The sequence below is a fragment of the Lynx canadensis genome, chromosome C2 (assembly GCF_007474595.2).
Source record: "Lynx canadensis isolate LIC74 chromosome C2, mLynCan4.pri.v2, whole genome shotgun sequence".
NCBI lineage: Eukaryota > Metazoa > Chordata > Mammalia > Carnivora > Felidae > Lynx > Lynx canadensis.
Genome location: NC_044311.2, coordinates 149,756,571 through 149,771,870, shown reverse-complemented (window position 1 = coordinate 149,771,870; position 15,300 = coordinate 149,756,571). Strand labels below are relative to the sequence as shown.

The 15,300-nt window shown below is 48.4% G+C and overlaps 1 protein-coding gene across 4 annotated transcripts in view; it reads right to left on the bottom strand.

Moving 5' to 3' along the window:
* DOP1B (DOP1 leucine zipper like protein B) overlaps positions 1-15,300 on the bottom strand; it is a 104,901-nt gene that overhangs the window by 71,333 nt on the left and 18,268 nt on the right. For all 4 annotated transcript variants that reach the window (XR_003971875.1, XM_030330166.1, XM_030330164.1 and 1 more), the window contains exons 3-4: positions 928-1,109; positions 132-302 (exon numbers count right to left, since the gene is read on the bottom strand). Coding sequence is in view for 3 of the 4 variants with exons in the window: in XM_030330166.1 (XP_030186026.1) it covers positions 132-302; positions 928-1,109 (353 nt within the window). In the remaining variant the exon portion in view is untranslated. The remainder of the gene's footprint in view (positions 1-131; positions 303-927; positions 1,110-15,300) is intronic.

The following is a 15,300-nucleotide window of genomic DNA, read 5'->3' as shown; positions in this document are numbered from 1 at the left end:
ACAGCAGGCCCCCCAATGTCCCCCCGCTGTGCACCAGCAGGTCCCCCTGCACCCCTTCCCCCGGTGCACCAGCACCCCCCCCCCGCCCCCCACCAGCAGTCCCGCCACCATCAGCACTGGATGAGACCCACCTGTCGTAGATCTCCGAGCCCTCCTCCAGGCCGGGCAGCAGGCCCACAATGAAGGCCTGGAGACTGGGCAGGAGAAGCTTCTGCAGCGGGAGAAAGTATTTCTCATACAGGCCAAGCAGCACGGGCCTCACCGACATGGCCGCGTTCGCCAGAAGAGGAAACAACCCATAGCTTTGGGAAAGAGAAAGGGAGATCGGGGTGGGGGATAAATGAGACATCGAATCAGAAGTTTGGCACAATCACCCAGCCAAAGGGGATTTTCATTTTTTTTATTATGTTTTTAAAAAAATATTTATTTTGGGCAGAGCACAAGTGAGGGAGGGGCAGAGAGAAGGGGACAGAGGATCTGAAGTGGGCTCTGTGCTGACAGCCTGACAGCAGCGAGCCTGATGCGGGGCTCGAACCCACGAACTGTGAGATCATGACCTGAGCTGAAGTCGGACGCTCAACGGACTGAGCCACCCAGGTGCCCCCAAAGGGGATTTTCAAAAGCAGCCAGCTAGCCATTTACACTAGGGACGGAGACGTTTGCCTGGCACGGGATGGTCACAATGTGCTATTCGGCAAAGAGCGGACGTCTAGGCAGGATGCACGTTACACGTCCACTTAGGACACACTTATGGGGAGGCCAGGGAGGATGCCTCCAGAAGGTGAGCCCTGGCCATCTCCTGCTGACGTCTTTAGGATGAACTGTTGCCTACCACTCCCCCACGTTGCTTGTCCTTTTCTAATCTCGTGAACTGAAATATGATTACTCAGGTAACAAAAAAGTAATACGGTAGGGAAGCTACTCTACCTGTATAGGAACAAATCCTTGGCCAGCCATTTGGTCCCCACAATTTTGAAGATAATCTCATAGGTTTCTAGGGCTTTTAGGTGCACTCCACTGGGCAAAGCAGGATGGAGGCACTGGGCTAATCTCTTGCTGATGAGGAGCCGTCTTGGCAATAAGGAATACCTCAGGTTACTCTGAAGAGCCTGGAAAACAAGACGAAAAACAGGAGGAAAAAGGGAGCAATGTTTACAATGGAAAGTAAATCTGTCGAGGCCAGGAAGACAAGAACAGATTCAAAAGGAAGACAGAGGGTCATCGTGGGGAACACCAGGGGGGCCACGAGCCAGGGGGCACGGGTATCAGGGAAGCCCCCAGCAATGCTGAAGATGAGGCAGGTATCAAAATCAATAGCAAGGAAGATTCTGTCACCATCAGACCAGCCTCTCGGCCACACACAGGAAGCCAGGTACCGGTGAGGGCTCCAGTCCACGCATGAGGCTCAGCGGAGCACAGACCATATTGGGGGAGGTGACCCCCGTCCCTAAGAAGACCCTCGTTCTTGCACTGAGGAAGCCCTTGGACTCTGTCCAGGGAGAAGAAGGGGTCTGAGTTATCCCCATCATTCTCCCAGCTTGGCTTCACAGCCGGGGGGCTCTGAGAGAGGGGTCACCCCAGAAGAAATGGGGGCACACCTCTCGGCCATGAGTCCTGGCATCTCCACCAGCTGGTGATCCTGCTGGGAGGGACCTGCGTCCCGCAGGAGAAACGCCCAGCCCTGTTGGGATGCGGCAACGGCACTCCTGAGCCGGGCCTTGCCTGGGTATTCGCAGTACCTGAGAACCACGATCAGGAGTGTGAGCGGACCGCGGCCGTTCTGCCCGGCCTCAAGTGACCACAGGCAGAGTGCTGCGGTTGGGTGGGTCCTCATGACTCAACCTTATGAGACAAAGTGTCTGTCATTAGGGAACAGTCCACAAATATTTGCTGAAGGCCTACAGGGTGAAGTCCACGCTTCTCAAAAAGCCACTCAAAGGCCTCCATAGCATGACTCCTGCCTGCCGTGACTCTTAATACTTCAGATCCATCTGTGATTCCTGCCTGGCTCTCTGCCCAAGCTCCATCCTGTCCACCTTGCTAATCTCCCTCACATGAGACCTAGCGCCCCGCCTCACGGAGGCGGAATGGTTCTCCCTGGCAGGGGCCCCCCGTCCCCTTCCCCGTACTTAGTTCTGGCTACTCCGGGTTCCATGGGCATATCTGTCACGGATTTACAACCCTGTTCTACTGATCATCTGCTCCACGGCTGACTCAGGTGGGCAGTGACTTGAGGGCTGGGTCTATGGTCTTCCTTCACCTGTAACAATCACTTGGGCACTCTGCATAGCACCTGAAACAAAGCCGGCGTGTTCTGGAAGAATGTCAGAAGACATGTGTGATGCCACCTGCACTCTGTGTCACAACTGCTGGCCGCTGGACCACATGTTCTTTTGATCAACGAAGAAAATGACCTTAAACATACACTGAGGTTATGCAGGAGGCAAAGGGAAAGGAAGGAAAAGAATATTTTTCATCGGAAGGCTGGAGTCTAACTGAACTCTCGAATTCAATAAACCTATGTTTCAAAAAGTAAAAAAAAAAAAAAGCTCATGCAACTAGAAGTCATCAAGAAACACCTTGAAACATTATATATATAAGTCTGATATTTTAAAACAAAGGGAAAGCCAACAAATTAATTTTTTTTAAATGTCTCCTGTCAAAACAAATCCTGAGGTGACTGGAAACACATGCTGTGACGAGGGATAAGAACAAACTGAGAGTTTTGACAGAGGGAAAATGAATGTGGGAAACGCACAGGAAAGCAGGTGCAACAGCAATGTAACCAGCACCCGGCTTCAACGAGTATCAACTCCCGGCCAATCCTGAAGACGCGGCTTTTGGAAAACCACATCTGAGACTTGACTGGCTTAACAATAATGTGGCTGTGGGCTTTCTCCATGGATTTAAGAGCAGGAGAGAGAGCCTCTGTCTTCACCTGTAACAATTATTTCTATCAGGATAAAGCACTTGTTTTTTAAGTCACTGCCTACTCTCGTTCGCCTCAGTATCCTCTGTTTTTTAAGTCACTACCTACTCTTGTTCACCTCAGTATCCTCAGGACTTCTTCTATCTGAGGTGGAAAAGATGTGATGCACCTCCCATGGTGGTCATCCGGGACTCACCAGCATCTGCTTCCCTTGGGCTGTGCATGTAGAATCCCATTTCTCTGCCCTTGTGACCCTAGGTGTGGCAGCATGACTTACTCTGGCCAGAGAGATGAGTAGAGTGATACGTGTCATATTGGCATAGGCTCTACGAGCCAACTCAAAGCTTGTCGGGTTCTCTTCTCTTGACTCTAAGATCATGGAAATGTGGGTTGAGCTAAAGCCCTTCCCAGCCTGGCTCCCTGAGAAATTACAGAGCAGAAACCCCTTGCAGCCCAGTGAGGCAGAACTCAACCATGCTATAACACTCACAGAGACTAGGGATTGTTTGTTACCCTGGCATAACCCTCCTTATCCTGACTGATACACCTCTTCCCACATAAATGCAATGATGATGAACCACAACCATTCTTTCCAAAAGAAGGGGGCTGCTTGCTATTTCTTTTTCATTTGAATGTGTGACTTCATGTAATTTGAAAAAGATGTAGGAAAAGGAATATAACCAAGAATGGAGACTGTAACCAGCAAAGGTGGACCTGGTTGTTCATTGTATGCCGTCCACGTTAATCCACACAAACACGGCATGCCTGAGACAGGGGCTCTGTGCTGTTGAGGGAAAGGTGCCTAGAAATATAGGATGCTGCTTGATCTGAAAATTCAGCAAGAATAAAGGAGATAAGCAGATCATACACAGAAAACCGGGAAGCTGTTCCTCCTTCCTGGTAAGAAAAACACCAATTAAAACTACAAGGAAATACCATCCTTTTCACCCATCAGACTGTCAAGTTCGATCAAGGAGCACAGGTTCAGGAGCAGAGCAGGGCCAGCCAGGGATCATGAACCAAGTTCCTCACTTGGAGTCAGGATGTGGCCAAACAGAACTTGCGAGCCTGCTCTGTGGAACGGTCAGGACATTCCACCCTGCAGATTTCCATCACCAATGACGGGACTGAAATAGTGCCTCGGTCACAGTGGCTGTGCTAACCTGCTTCCCACAGAGCCTGCCACTTAACAGGTGCTTCCACGCTGAGGCTAAGCAAACAAGACTGTAGTATCGTTAGACCGGTTTAACATGTGAGCGTGGGGGTGACAGCCTGGCATTCCAGTCCCACCATTTATTTGCTCATTGGGCAAATTCTTTAACCTCCCTGGCTATAGTTTCATCTATAAAAATGAAGATCATGGCGCTTCACAAAGTTGCAAGCATCAGGTGAGACACCACATGTAAACAGGACAGCACGCTGTCTGGCACCCGGGAAGCACATGACCCCTTACTATAAGGACAAACTGAAGGGGCACCTGGGTGGCTCAGTTGGTTGGGCATCTGACTTCGGCTCAGGTCACGATCTCACAGTTTGTGAGTTCAAGCCCCGAGTCGGGCTCTGTGCTGACAGCTCAAAGCCTGGAGCCTGCTTCGGATTCTGTGTCTCCTTCTCTCTCTGCCCCGCCCACGCTCACACTCTGTCTCTCTCTCCCTAAAATAAATAAACATTAAAAAAAAAATTGAAAAAAAAAAAAGGACAAACTGAAAAGGAAGCACAAGACTTAGAGATGGAGAGAAGATACACTGCATTTTAAAAGAACTGACTGATGGGCAGGGGCATCTGGGTGGCTCAGCTGGTTAAGCATCTGACTCGGTTTTGGCTCAGGTCAGTGACCTGAGTTCGAGCCCTGTGTTGGGCTCTGCGCTGGTAGCACGTAGCCTGTGTGGGATTCCGTCTCCCTCTCTCTCTGCCCCTCTCCCACTGTCTCTCTCTCTCTCTCTCCCTCTCTCTCTCTCAAAATTAATAAATAAACTTTAAAAAAAATTTTAAAAGAATTGACTGATGGGGGACCTGGGTGGCTCAGTCATTAAGTGTCTGACTTTGGCTCAGGTCATAATCTCACGGTTCGTGAGTTCAAGTCCCAGATGGGGCTCTCGGCTGTCAGTGCAGAGCTCGCTTCGGATCTTCTCTCTCTCCCTCTCTCTCTCTCTCTCTCTCTCTCTCTCCCTCCCTCCCTCCCTCCCTCCCTCCCCCTTCCACCCCCATCTCAAAAATGAATAAACATTAAAAAACAAATTTTAAAAAGTTTCTCTAAAAAAAATAATAAAAGAATGGACTGATACCCAGTTGTTTTCAGATAATGCCCTTTATTGTCACAAAAGCAAACAAGGACACTAGTTAGGGGTGCTGATGAGGAAGGGTGAAAAATATATCAAATCAGAAAAGCAAAACTCAAACCGCTCTTATGTTTGGTGGTAAGATCACTGCAGACCCAAAATATGATGAAAATCCCAAGAGACACTAAAGCGAAAAAGGAAATCTGCACAGAGGAGGTAGAGTTGGGAGAACATGAAATTTACTTTTAGGAAGACAGAGGCAAAGATAAACACCAATGCTGAAGATTAAAAGGGATAATAAAGTACTACTTCTTAAATAATATTTGAGGCAAAATTTCTAAACATTTTGCAAGCCTTAAAACTGGAGATTAGAATCGCCAGTGAATAAGGAATCTACTCCTGAAATCATTGTTGCACTATATGCTAATTTGGATGTAAATTTTTAAAAATAAAAAATAAAATAAAATAAAAAACTAAAAAAAAAAAAAAAGAATTGCCAGTGAAACGCTTTGTCTGTAGTGCATTTAAAGCACTTTCTGAAATAAGGGATTCCCTTAGAGCACCTCCTCCCCCAGAGTGATGGACTTCATGCAGGAAAGGAGGTTGGGGGCCCTATTTAAAAACACTTTTTAAAATGTTTATTGTTTATTTTTGAGAGAGAGAGAGAGAGAGAGAGAGTGCAAGCAGGGGAGGGGCAGAGAGAGAGTGGGGGACAGAGGATCTGAGGCAGGCTCTGCACTGAGAGCAGAGAGCTGGATGCGGGGCTCAAACTCACCAACTGTAAGATCGTGACCTGAGCCGAAGCTGAACGCTTAACACACTGAGCCACGAGCAGCCCCTAAAAACACCTTCTGCGTGGACAGTACTAAGTAGCATCTCGCAAACATGCCTGAAGGGGAACATAACCTAACTCTTTTTTTTTTTTTTTTAATTTTTTTTTTTCAACGTTTATTTATTTTTGGGACAGAGAGAGACAGAGCATGAACGGGGGAGGGGCAGAGAGAGAGGGAGACACAGAATCGGAAACAGGCTCCAGGCTCTGAGCCATCAGCCCAGAGCCTGACGCGGGGCTCGAACTCACGGACCGTGAGATCGTGACCTGGCTGAAGTCGGACGCTTAGCCGACTGCACCACCCAGGTGCCCCAACATAACCTATCTCTTGATGCCATTAAGGAAACAGTGATCTGCTCGCCATCACCCTACCCTGTGTGCAGAAGCTGGGGGCGGTGGGGGGGAGGGGGACCAGTGAAGGAAGAGCCAGTTGCTTCTGGTCAGTGGTCACAAAGTGGTGTCCCTTTAGAAGACTCCCTTTCTAAGACTTTTCCTTTATTCTCGTTGAGGGCTAATGCATGGCCATGAGGGGAACGGCTCCATGTTTTCAGGGCAAACTTAGATGAGAATGAGTCATCCAATGATTCACTCTGCCACTTTGGCTGCTAAAGATTCAGAGCTCAGGGTGGTGTTTGAGCCACCGTGTCTTTTTTCAGGAGCTCCTCTACCTGGAAGCTGTCACTTAGGCATCCCTGGACATGCGGAAGTGCTTGGCCCATGTGGCTGGCCCACTTTTAGGATCTGAAAAGCACTTCTCAGTTGGAAATTGGAGGCATTCTGCCGCATCCTCTCTGAGAGTGAGATCAAGCCAGATGCCCAGAGCTGTCACTGCTCTTGAAAAAGTGAATGTTCTAATTAGAATAGCCCTGGCCTAGGAGGTTTCAAAACGGAGTGCTGGGCACTGGCGATGGGCATGTAAAATGGTGTAATCACTGTGCACACAGCATTGTGCATGGTGGCCCCTCAAAAGATTAAACATTTGACTTGTTTACCAAACTACCATATGATCCAGTAACCCCACTGCTGGGTACACGTGCAAAAGAACTGAGAGCAAATATCAAACAGATATTTGCACACCCATGGTCACTACAGCACTGTTCACAACAGCCAAAAGGTGAAAAACACCCAAATGTCAATGAACTGATAAACCAAATGTGGTCTATACATACAGTGAATATTACTTGGCCTTAAAAAGGAAGGAAATTGTGGGGCACCTGGGTGGCTCAGCCGGGCAAGTGTCCAACTTCGGCTCAGGTCATGATCTCACAGTTCATGGGTTCGAGCCCCGCATCAGACTCTGTGCTGACAGCCTGGAGCCTGCTTTGGACTCTGTGTCTTCCTCTCTCTCTGCCCCTCCCCGACTGGCACTCTGTCTTTGTCTCTCAAAATAAATAAACGTTAAATTAAAAAAAAAAAAAAAAAAAAAAAAGGAAGGAAAGAAGTTCTGACGTGCTACAACATGGAGGGCCCCTGAAGGCATTGCACTCAGTGAAAGAAACCAGACGCAAAAGGACAAATCCTTTATGACTCCCCTTAAGTGAGGGACCTAACGCAGTCAGATCCACAGATACAGAAAGCAGCATGGGAGGGGTCGGGGGAGGGGAAGTGAGTGGAGCTAGTGTTTGTGTCTAATGGGAACAGGTTCAGGTTCGGATGGTGGTGACTGTTGTATGCCCCTGAACTGTACACTCACCTAGTTGAAACGGCAAATTTTATATTATGTAGATTTTATCACCCCAAAAGAAAAAAGAAATGAATGCTGTGTTTCACCCAACCGCTCCTGCGGCCGGGCTACAAGAACCATGAACTCTCGAGCGATGTTTGCATGTTGGACAAACCACAAACTCTTTCCTTATCAGAGAACAAAGGAACTCCTTTTAATAAACCCTGAAGGGACCCAGGGACTTGGGTCCAGCCTCTCCTGAGTGTTTCCAACCCTTCAATAGCAAACTAGCCACCTTGAACTGAGTCCAGCTTCCACTGCTTGAAAACTCCTGATTTCCCTTCATCCATTCCCAGCTGTTTAAGAGCTGCCAAGACTGGACCCCTGGTGTGGACGAGGGAGGGCCGCGCGACTCTGCCTCTTTCCTGCCAGCCTCTATGCAGACGCTTGCTTCTCCGGCGGGCAAAGCCCAGTGAGTATTTCCAGGGAAGTTTCAGAAACTGTTTGGGTTGTGTTTTTTAGGAAACCCAAAACCCAAGCAAGTTAACAGATACATTGACAAACAGATACGGATAAGTATACAGATATAGTATATAATATATGTATTCATATTCCATCTACAACACGCATGGTAAACACGGAATAAAAATGATGTTTACTAAAAGAAAAAAAAAAGATGAGAAACGTTCTTCAGCTACAGAAGAGACATCTCAGGGAAACTCATGAATCTGGAAGGAAAAAATGGCCATGTTTTCAGAGTCACTTGGAAAAGTGCTAAACAGAAAGGAAAAGCTAGGATCAAACCACAAATAAACCTTCCTTCCTTATTTTCCTCAAGAACTACACTATTTTAAAAACATTCCTTCAGCTATAATCAAGATACAATTATAATATTTTGGACTTCATTGTATGTGTAGGCTCAGCAGGTTGACCTGAAAATAATAAAAAAAACTTAAAAAACGTAAGTTTGGAAAAAAAAAAAAAAAGGTCTGAACCACATCCAAGCTTCATTAATAGAGACCAGGAAGTGTCTCACTTTGCCCCACCCAAGACAACATCTGTGTCGCACTTTGTTAAACTCTGACAGTAAACTGTCAGCCTATCTGACAGTCTGACGTCTTCTAGGACTCTCAGCACAATTTAGAGACCGTTCCGTGTAGGAAACATGATTAAAAATTCCAAAAGGGTAGACCACCAACTCAAAAAAGTAACTTAATGCACTTAAACATGGTTTAAGACAAATTGTATGTAAAGTGTATTTTATCACAATTAAGAAAATTTTAAAGGGTCATTTAACAATATGGGTAAGGGGGTGAGTTATATTTGATTTTTAAAAAGTTTCGGGGTGCCTGGGTGGCTCCGTTGGTTAAGTATCTGACTTCAGCTCAAGTCATGATCTCACAGTTCGTGAGTTCGAGCCACGCGTTGGGCTCTGTGCTGACAGCTCAGAGCCTGGAGCTTGCTTCAGATTCTGTGTCTCCCTCTCTCTGCCCCTCCCCTGCTTGTGCTCTGTCTGTCTGTCTGTCTGTCTCTCTCTCTCTGTCTCTCTCTCTCTCTCAAAAATAAACATTAGGAAAAAAAAAGTTCCTAGAAAAGCTCGCCCAAACCTAACTTTGCGCGGTGATCACCCTGACTTTGGAATTCGGAATGCCAGATGCCCATCTATAAAGAAACTCAAGCAAGCCAATTTTAAAGCAGGTCTCGTGTCAAGCGAATGGTAAAATACCAGCAGGTCTTCCTTCTGGAAGTTGGTCATCTCTAAAAGGATGTTCATTTCATGCTATGAGAACGAAGCCGAACAGTGAGTAAGGCTGGCCAGGTAGCATGAGCTTGAACACTCATTAAATACTTGGCCAAGGGACACCCGCGATGCCCTTCAGACAGAAGGAAAACAGAACAGACACTGAGTAATAACAAAGTGGCCAGGACTCCCCACACTAAAGTAGGCCAAGTGCTGAAGGTGGGGATGGTGGAGAGCGTCACGCCTTACCTGACATGGCAGTGCCTCAGCCACCACGCCAGCTGGCGAGGGCTAGAGACAGGAAGAGGACAGACAGGCCCCTAACAGCCACTACAGGATGTTGAGATTTCACAGATAACCAATGAAGCCAGCTTTTGTTTAACTGGGGGAGTGACACGGGCTCAACCCCTCTGTAAAAGAAGAGCTTCCTTCTTTAAAAAGGTCACGGGCTGCAACATGACTGTCCTGCGCGGGACGTGTCAGCTGACCGCTCAGGACCAGCCCACAGCACAGTGAACTGAGTGAGCAGTCCGCTCCCGACCAGGGTCACAGCACCCACACCCCACAACCCTGGCAGGGTGCCGCAGCCTCTGGTTCACTCAACCTTCCACAGGAGGTAGAGATGCACAAGAATATGTTTCTGCTTTTAAAATTCCTTATGCTTATTTTTGTCCCTTTTGAATCAGCTCCACCTTACTGCTATAGCTGATATTAACTTGTACTTTCTGAGCAAACACCATGCTGCCTGCATAGGAGCACAAGCAAAGGCTGAGCACACACAAAGGCGGGAGACGTTACAAAGCGCGGCCCGAAGGCAGAGCAGCGGGCTGTCCAGGGCCGGGCTGGGGGTGAGGGGTGGAGGGGCACATGGCAGGCCAACCCCAGCCGGAGCCACCGCTGACTACCTGATGATACCACAAGCCCTGGGCCCCAGCCTCTGTGGGGCTGTCTCGGGAATCCATTTTTCTGAGCTTAACCGGAGCTGGCTGGGCTGTGGAGGGAATGCTGTGCTGGTCTAACTCATGACAAGGAGAGGCAGGGGCAGGGGCCCCGTGATGATGAGCACGGGCTCGGAATCAGGTGACCTGGGGCCCCATCGGGGCACCAGCCTTGCTCAGCTGCCCCGCTGGGCACAAGTTCCCCAGAGCACACAGGCCAGACTCAAAAGGAGCTGAAAGGTTCCACGTTCATGCCGTTCCCACTTCCCCAGGGCATCGGGATTAACAAGGAGTGCATTCGACAGGATCACGGGGTGCACCCCAGGCTCTCGCTTGAGAGGACTGGGGAATCTCCACACTGGGTCGGAAAACTCCTTTTAAAACACAACGTGACAGACGCATCGCTACCTCACAGAGGGCAAGCTGCGACACACGTGTTCCAGTATTGTTCTTTATTTTTCCCCTTCTGAGTTTATTACAACATCTAGATCGTAGAAGCCACTCCCTCTCACCACTAATGGCGATTTTCCCAATCTTCCACATGGAAACTTTAGACGGCTAGCTGTGACGCTTTCCAGGTTTCCAGACACATCTTACTCTTTCCCGGCTGCGGTGCAGGTCCTGAGCCCTCCCTTACACCCAGGCACCCCTGTGTGGGTGCTGCGGCCGCGCTGGCTGAGCTGAAACACGGGATGCTGAACTAAGAAGTCTCAAGCAAGCCTGACTTGCATTCAGTGCCTTCACCAGTAAAAGGGGTTGAATGACACCAACTTCGGAGAATTACAGGTTTGAAAAAACAATGAGTGACAAGCATGTAAGGGGGGCTCACTAAAGGGAATCATTCTATTTTGGGGGCTATGAGCCAAGAGGCTCGGGGTGATGGAAAAGGGTGGGAGGAGGTCACGGCAGCAGAGTTAGATAGTGAACCACACGAAAGGAAATGAATTAGTGAATTAGAAGGGCAAACACGCCCTTCAGAACTAAACACGGAAACATACATGATATAGACAACACAAAATACTTGAAGAATTTATAACCATAAACCAGAAGATCTAATAAAAGCCTATCGTGAAGATACTAAATGACTCAGTGTCTGGACATATGTTCTTTTCTGCTTTTCAAACGTATTTTAATCCACATACAAATGATACATTTAACAAACAAACCAAAAGCCTATTATGTGGAAACCAACTTGTTCAAGTCAGAGCCAAAAAAGCAGCAAGAGTATCTTGGAGAAAGAGTCTCATTACAAATCCCAAACATGCTTCAGTCCCAAAAGTTCTACTCATAGAACTCCATATTCTTTCAAAGTCACAGCCAGAAGAACAGAACTGGCACGCTCAAATGGGACTGAATATTATCCCCTCCTGGGCAGAGGTTTCTCTAGAGAGCTCCAGAGCAGCACTTCCTGATCCTCAACGTTGAAGCAAAATGGGTTCAGCAGGGCTGTGTGGAGCTTGGGACACCTCTTCCCAGCGCTCTGGCTCTGACAGCCCACAAAAGCCTCGGGCACCGGAACGCACTGGGCTCCTGTGACCCGCGCGTGCAGCAAGGAATGTAATTCAGAGTCACAAGCCGGGGGTGAAGAAGAAGAACACACCGCCCCAACGCTGCACTGCCTGTTCAAGCTGATCCGAACCTGACCTGTGCGTCTCCTCCTCTCTGCTCTTCCTCTGCTTCCCAGTCCCTGAGACAAGCCAGCTGCATAAAAGCAGGGACAGCTGAAGAACAAGGTAGCTCTTGGTGAGGGGGAGGGAAAAGGCTGCTAACCAGGCACACAGGGACGGTGACCAAGGTGTGAAAGCCTGGCTCTTTCCAGATCCATTCAAGCCCAAAGCTGGCTCCACTCTGCAAACCCCAGCAGCTATAAAACTGCCCGGGACCCTCAGAACCAAGACGCTGAACACATGGCTGGCATAAAGCAGGCACTCAAGGAACACTGCCTCCTCAGAAACACAACGGGGCTTCTGCACTGACGGTGAAACCCGTGCAGGTGGGGAGACAGAAAATCCTCTGCAGTTTCTCTGAAAATGCCTTGATGCCAACCAGAACCACGCCGGTGCAGATGGCGAGGGCACAGATCAGCAGGGGACATTCCGTGCCTTTTAAGGACACATAAACACCTTTACTGCTGAGAAACAAGCGTGCCTGCTTCTGCCCCCAGAGGAAACAGGCTCCCACGGGTTAAGGATGGTCCAAGGTTGCGGACTCAGTTACCAAGCTTTGGGCTGTAAAGCACAGGATATCCAAGTATACAAATCTCAATGAAGAAACGTATCACCTCACAACCTACAGCACAGCCTAAAGTCTAGAGCAGTGATTCCCAAACGGGCAATTTTGCCCTAGGGACACGTGACCATGTCTGGAGGCATTTTTGGCTGTTATAATGGGGTTTGGGGGTGGGATGTGGACAAAGGCCAGGATGCTGATGAACATTCTATAATGCCCAGGGCAGCACTCCCTGCCCCATCACGGAAGGTCACCAGCACCAAGGCCAAGAAACTGGTCTCGGGGAGCATATTCCTGTATTTGGCTAATGCAAAGGGCTTAGTGACATCCTAAAAGCACCTGAACCTTTTCATGCTTGCGTGCTTCTCACGGTGAGTTGACTTATCCTCAGCCTTTTCCTACTGTGGCCTCAGATGTCTGCCACATATCAGCCCTAAATTCCCCCTCAATTAAAGAGGGGAACAAAACGTCAAGTGTTGGTTCCTTTCCTGTCTCTTCATATTAGAGGAAACCCTTTCCAGAAGCCAGCTGGCCACACCTCATAGGTCAGAGAAGGTCACATGCTCGTGTCTGAATCAATTCCTGCCCAGGGAAATGGAATTACTAGGAAGAAGTCGTAGACCAGTAGCATTGACCTCTGAGGCTGGGAGATGGGAGCTGCCACGCTGCAGCACATTGTTACCTGATGCCTACACATAGCTGGGTTCTTCCGACGAGGAGGCAGGGGGTGAGCAGCTGGGGAACAACCAGCACGTGTGTCTCAGTCTAAGCAGCGGTGAGCTTGAACATAAACCAGGGAGCTCTGCTTTTTTAAAAATGTATTTTAAAAGAGAGAACTCAAGTATGCACGTGAGTGGGGGAGGGCAGAGAGACTGGGAGGTGGGGAGAGAATCCCAAGCAGGCTCCACGCTGTCAGCACACAGGCTGATGTGAGGCCCAATCCCACAAACTGTGAGATCATGACCTGAGCTGAAATCAAGAGTCAGGCGTTCAGCCGACTGAGCCACCCAGGCGCCCCCAGGAGCTCTGCCTCCAAGCTCAGTGCCCCTTCCTTCATTCCACAATATCTGAATTAGCGGACCTTCCAGCAGATTGATTTCCAAGGCGTACCTCTGCCACTGAGAGAATTAGTTTAAGTACAATCATCACCAAAAGCACATGAATAAGGGGTAAGGCAGAACTGTGCTGCTTTGAAAAGAGCAATTCAACACTTTACAAACTGATCAGGTAATGAAATGCCATGCTTTCTGGCCACATAAAGATGAGAAGTCATTAAAGTTAGTAAAGAATGAATAAAGTGATGTCTGAGGAGACAGCAAACTGATGGACCTACAGCGCTGAGATAACAGTGAAACAGGAGGCACCACCATCAGAATCCACGTGCGCCAGGTGGGCGTGGGGACTGCAAGGTGCACCCGAATCGTGCTCCCTGCTTCTGTGGTAAGGCTGTGGCTGGGCCCTGGCTGCGTGGCCAGAGGGTAATTTTCTCCCTTGAAGATACGAGTGGAAGTAATGTGTGGCATTAAGGTCTATGCACGCTCCTATATGCTGATGCCCCTTCCCAGGGAACAGAATGGCAGCGAACAGAGCAACTCTGCAAGCCATGTGTTAAAGATGGCAGAGTCCTGGGCTTGGGTCGCTAGAACGACCATGGGGAAGAGAGCTGCCCATCTGGAACACCACGCTGAACCAGTACACAAGCAAGAAACTTCCATCTTACTGGTGGCTCTGGATTTTTGGACAGCTCTGTTACGGCAGCTGACATTTCTGTAACTGATATACCACAGGTGTCATCATTATTTAACATTGTTCCAGTAACTGCTACTAGCAAAATAGGAAAAAACACGAATTCAGTATTGATTGATCATATGTATGCTTGTCTAGCTAAAGAACTCAAAACAACTAGCTGAAAATAAGTGAGAGATAAATTCACTAAGATGGCCAGTTTTCAAATCCTGCAAGTTAATCACTTCCTACTTACCAACAACCAGTTAAAACACAGAGTGGGAAATAAACCCAGTCATACAGCAAAAGTACACGTATAAAATATCTAATACATTTAGGAAACAGGAAGGACTTATGCACGAAAAATGATTAAGTTCTTAGGGACAAAAGTGAATACTCTCTCATCAATGAAGAGAATGCCTGCATTTCCACGCAGGAGAGCCAACTGTGTAAAGATGTCACCTCTTCCCCCAAATAGTCTACAATTGTTACCTAATACCAGTCAACCCCTCAAGGACTCCTTTCACTTTACGAATGACTCCGAAGTCCATCTGCAGGAAAATGACCTGGCAATGGTAGAAAAATTCCGAAAGAGCAGAGGGGGTTGGTTGGTGTAGACAGAGACAGACACACTCTATAGCATGGTGGTTCAAGGGCATAGCTTTGGCACCAACACACACAGATGAGCAGAACGCGGACTCATGTGTCCGAAGGCTGAGCTCCCCGCCCATTGACACGGCCCCTGCCCCCACCTCGATGGACCTTGGCAAAAACAGACACGTGGGGAGAGATGTTCCTTAGAGCTTCATGTAGAATCAGGGAAAACTGGAAGCAAACCAGTCCCACACTAAAGGGCTTCCAGACTTTGTCCCCTTCCATACAACCTCCCTCTCTCTCTTCTTCTCTCCCACATACAAGACTAGAGCTATAGATGAACTGGTCAACTAGCCCTTTTTTTTTTTTT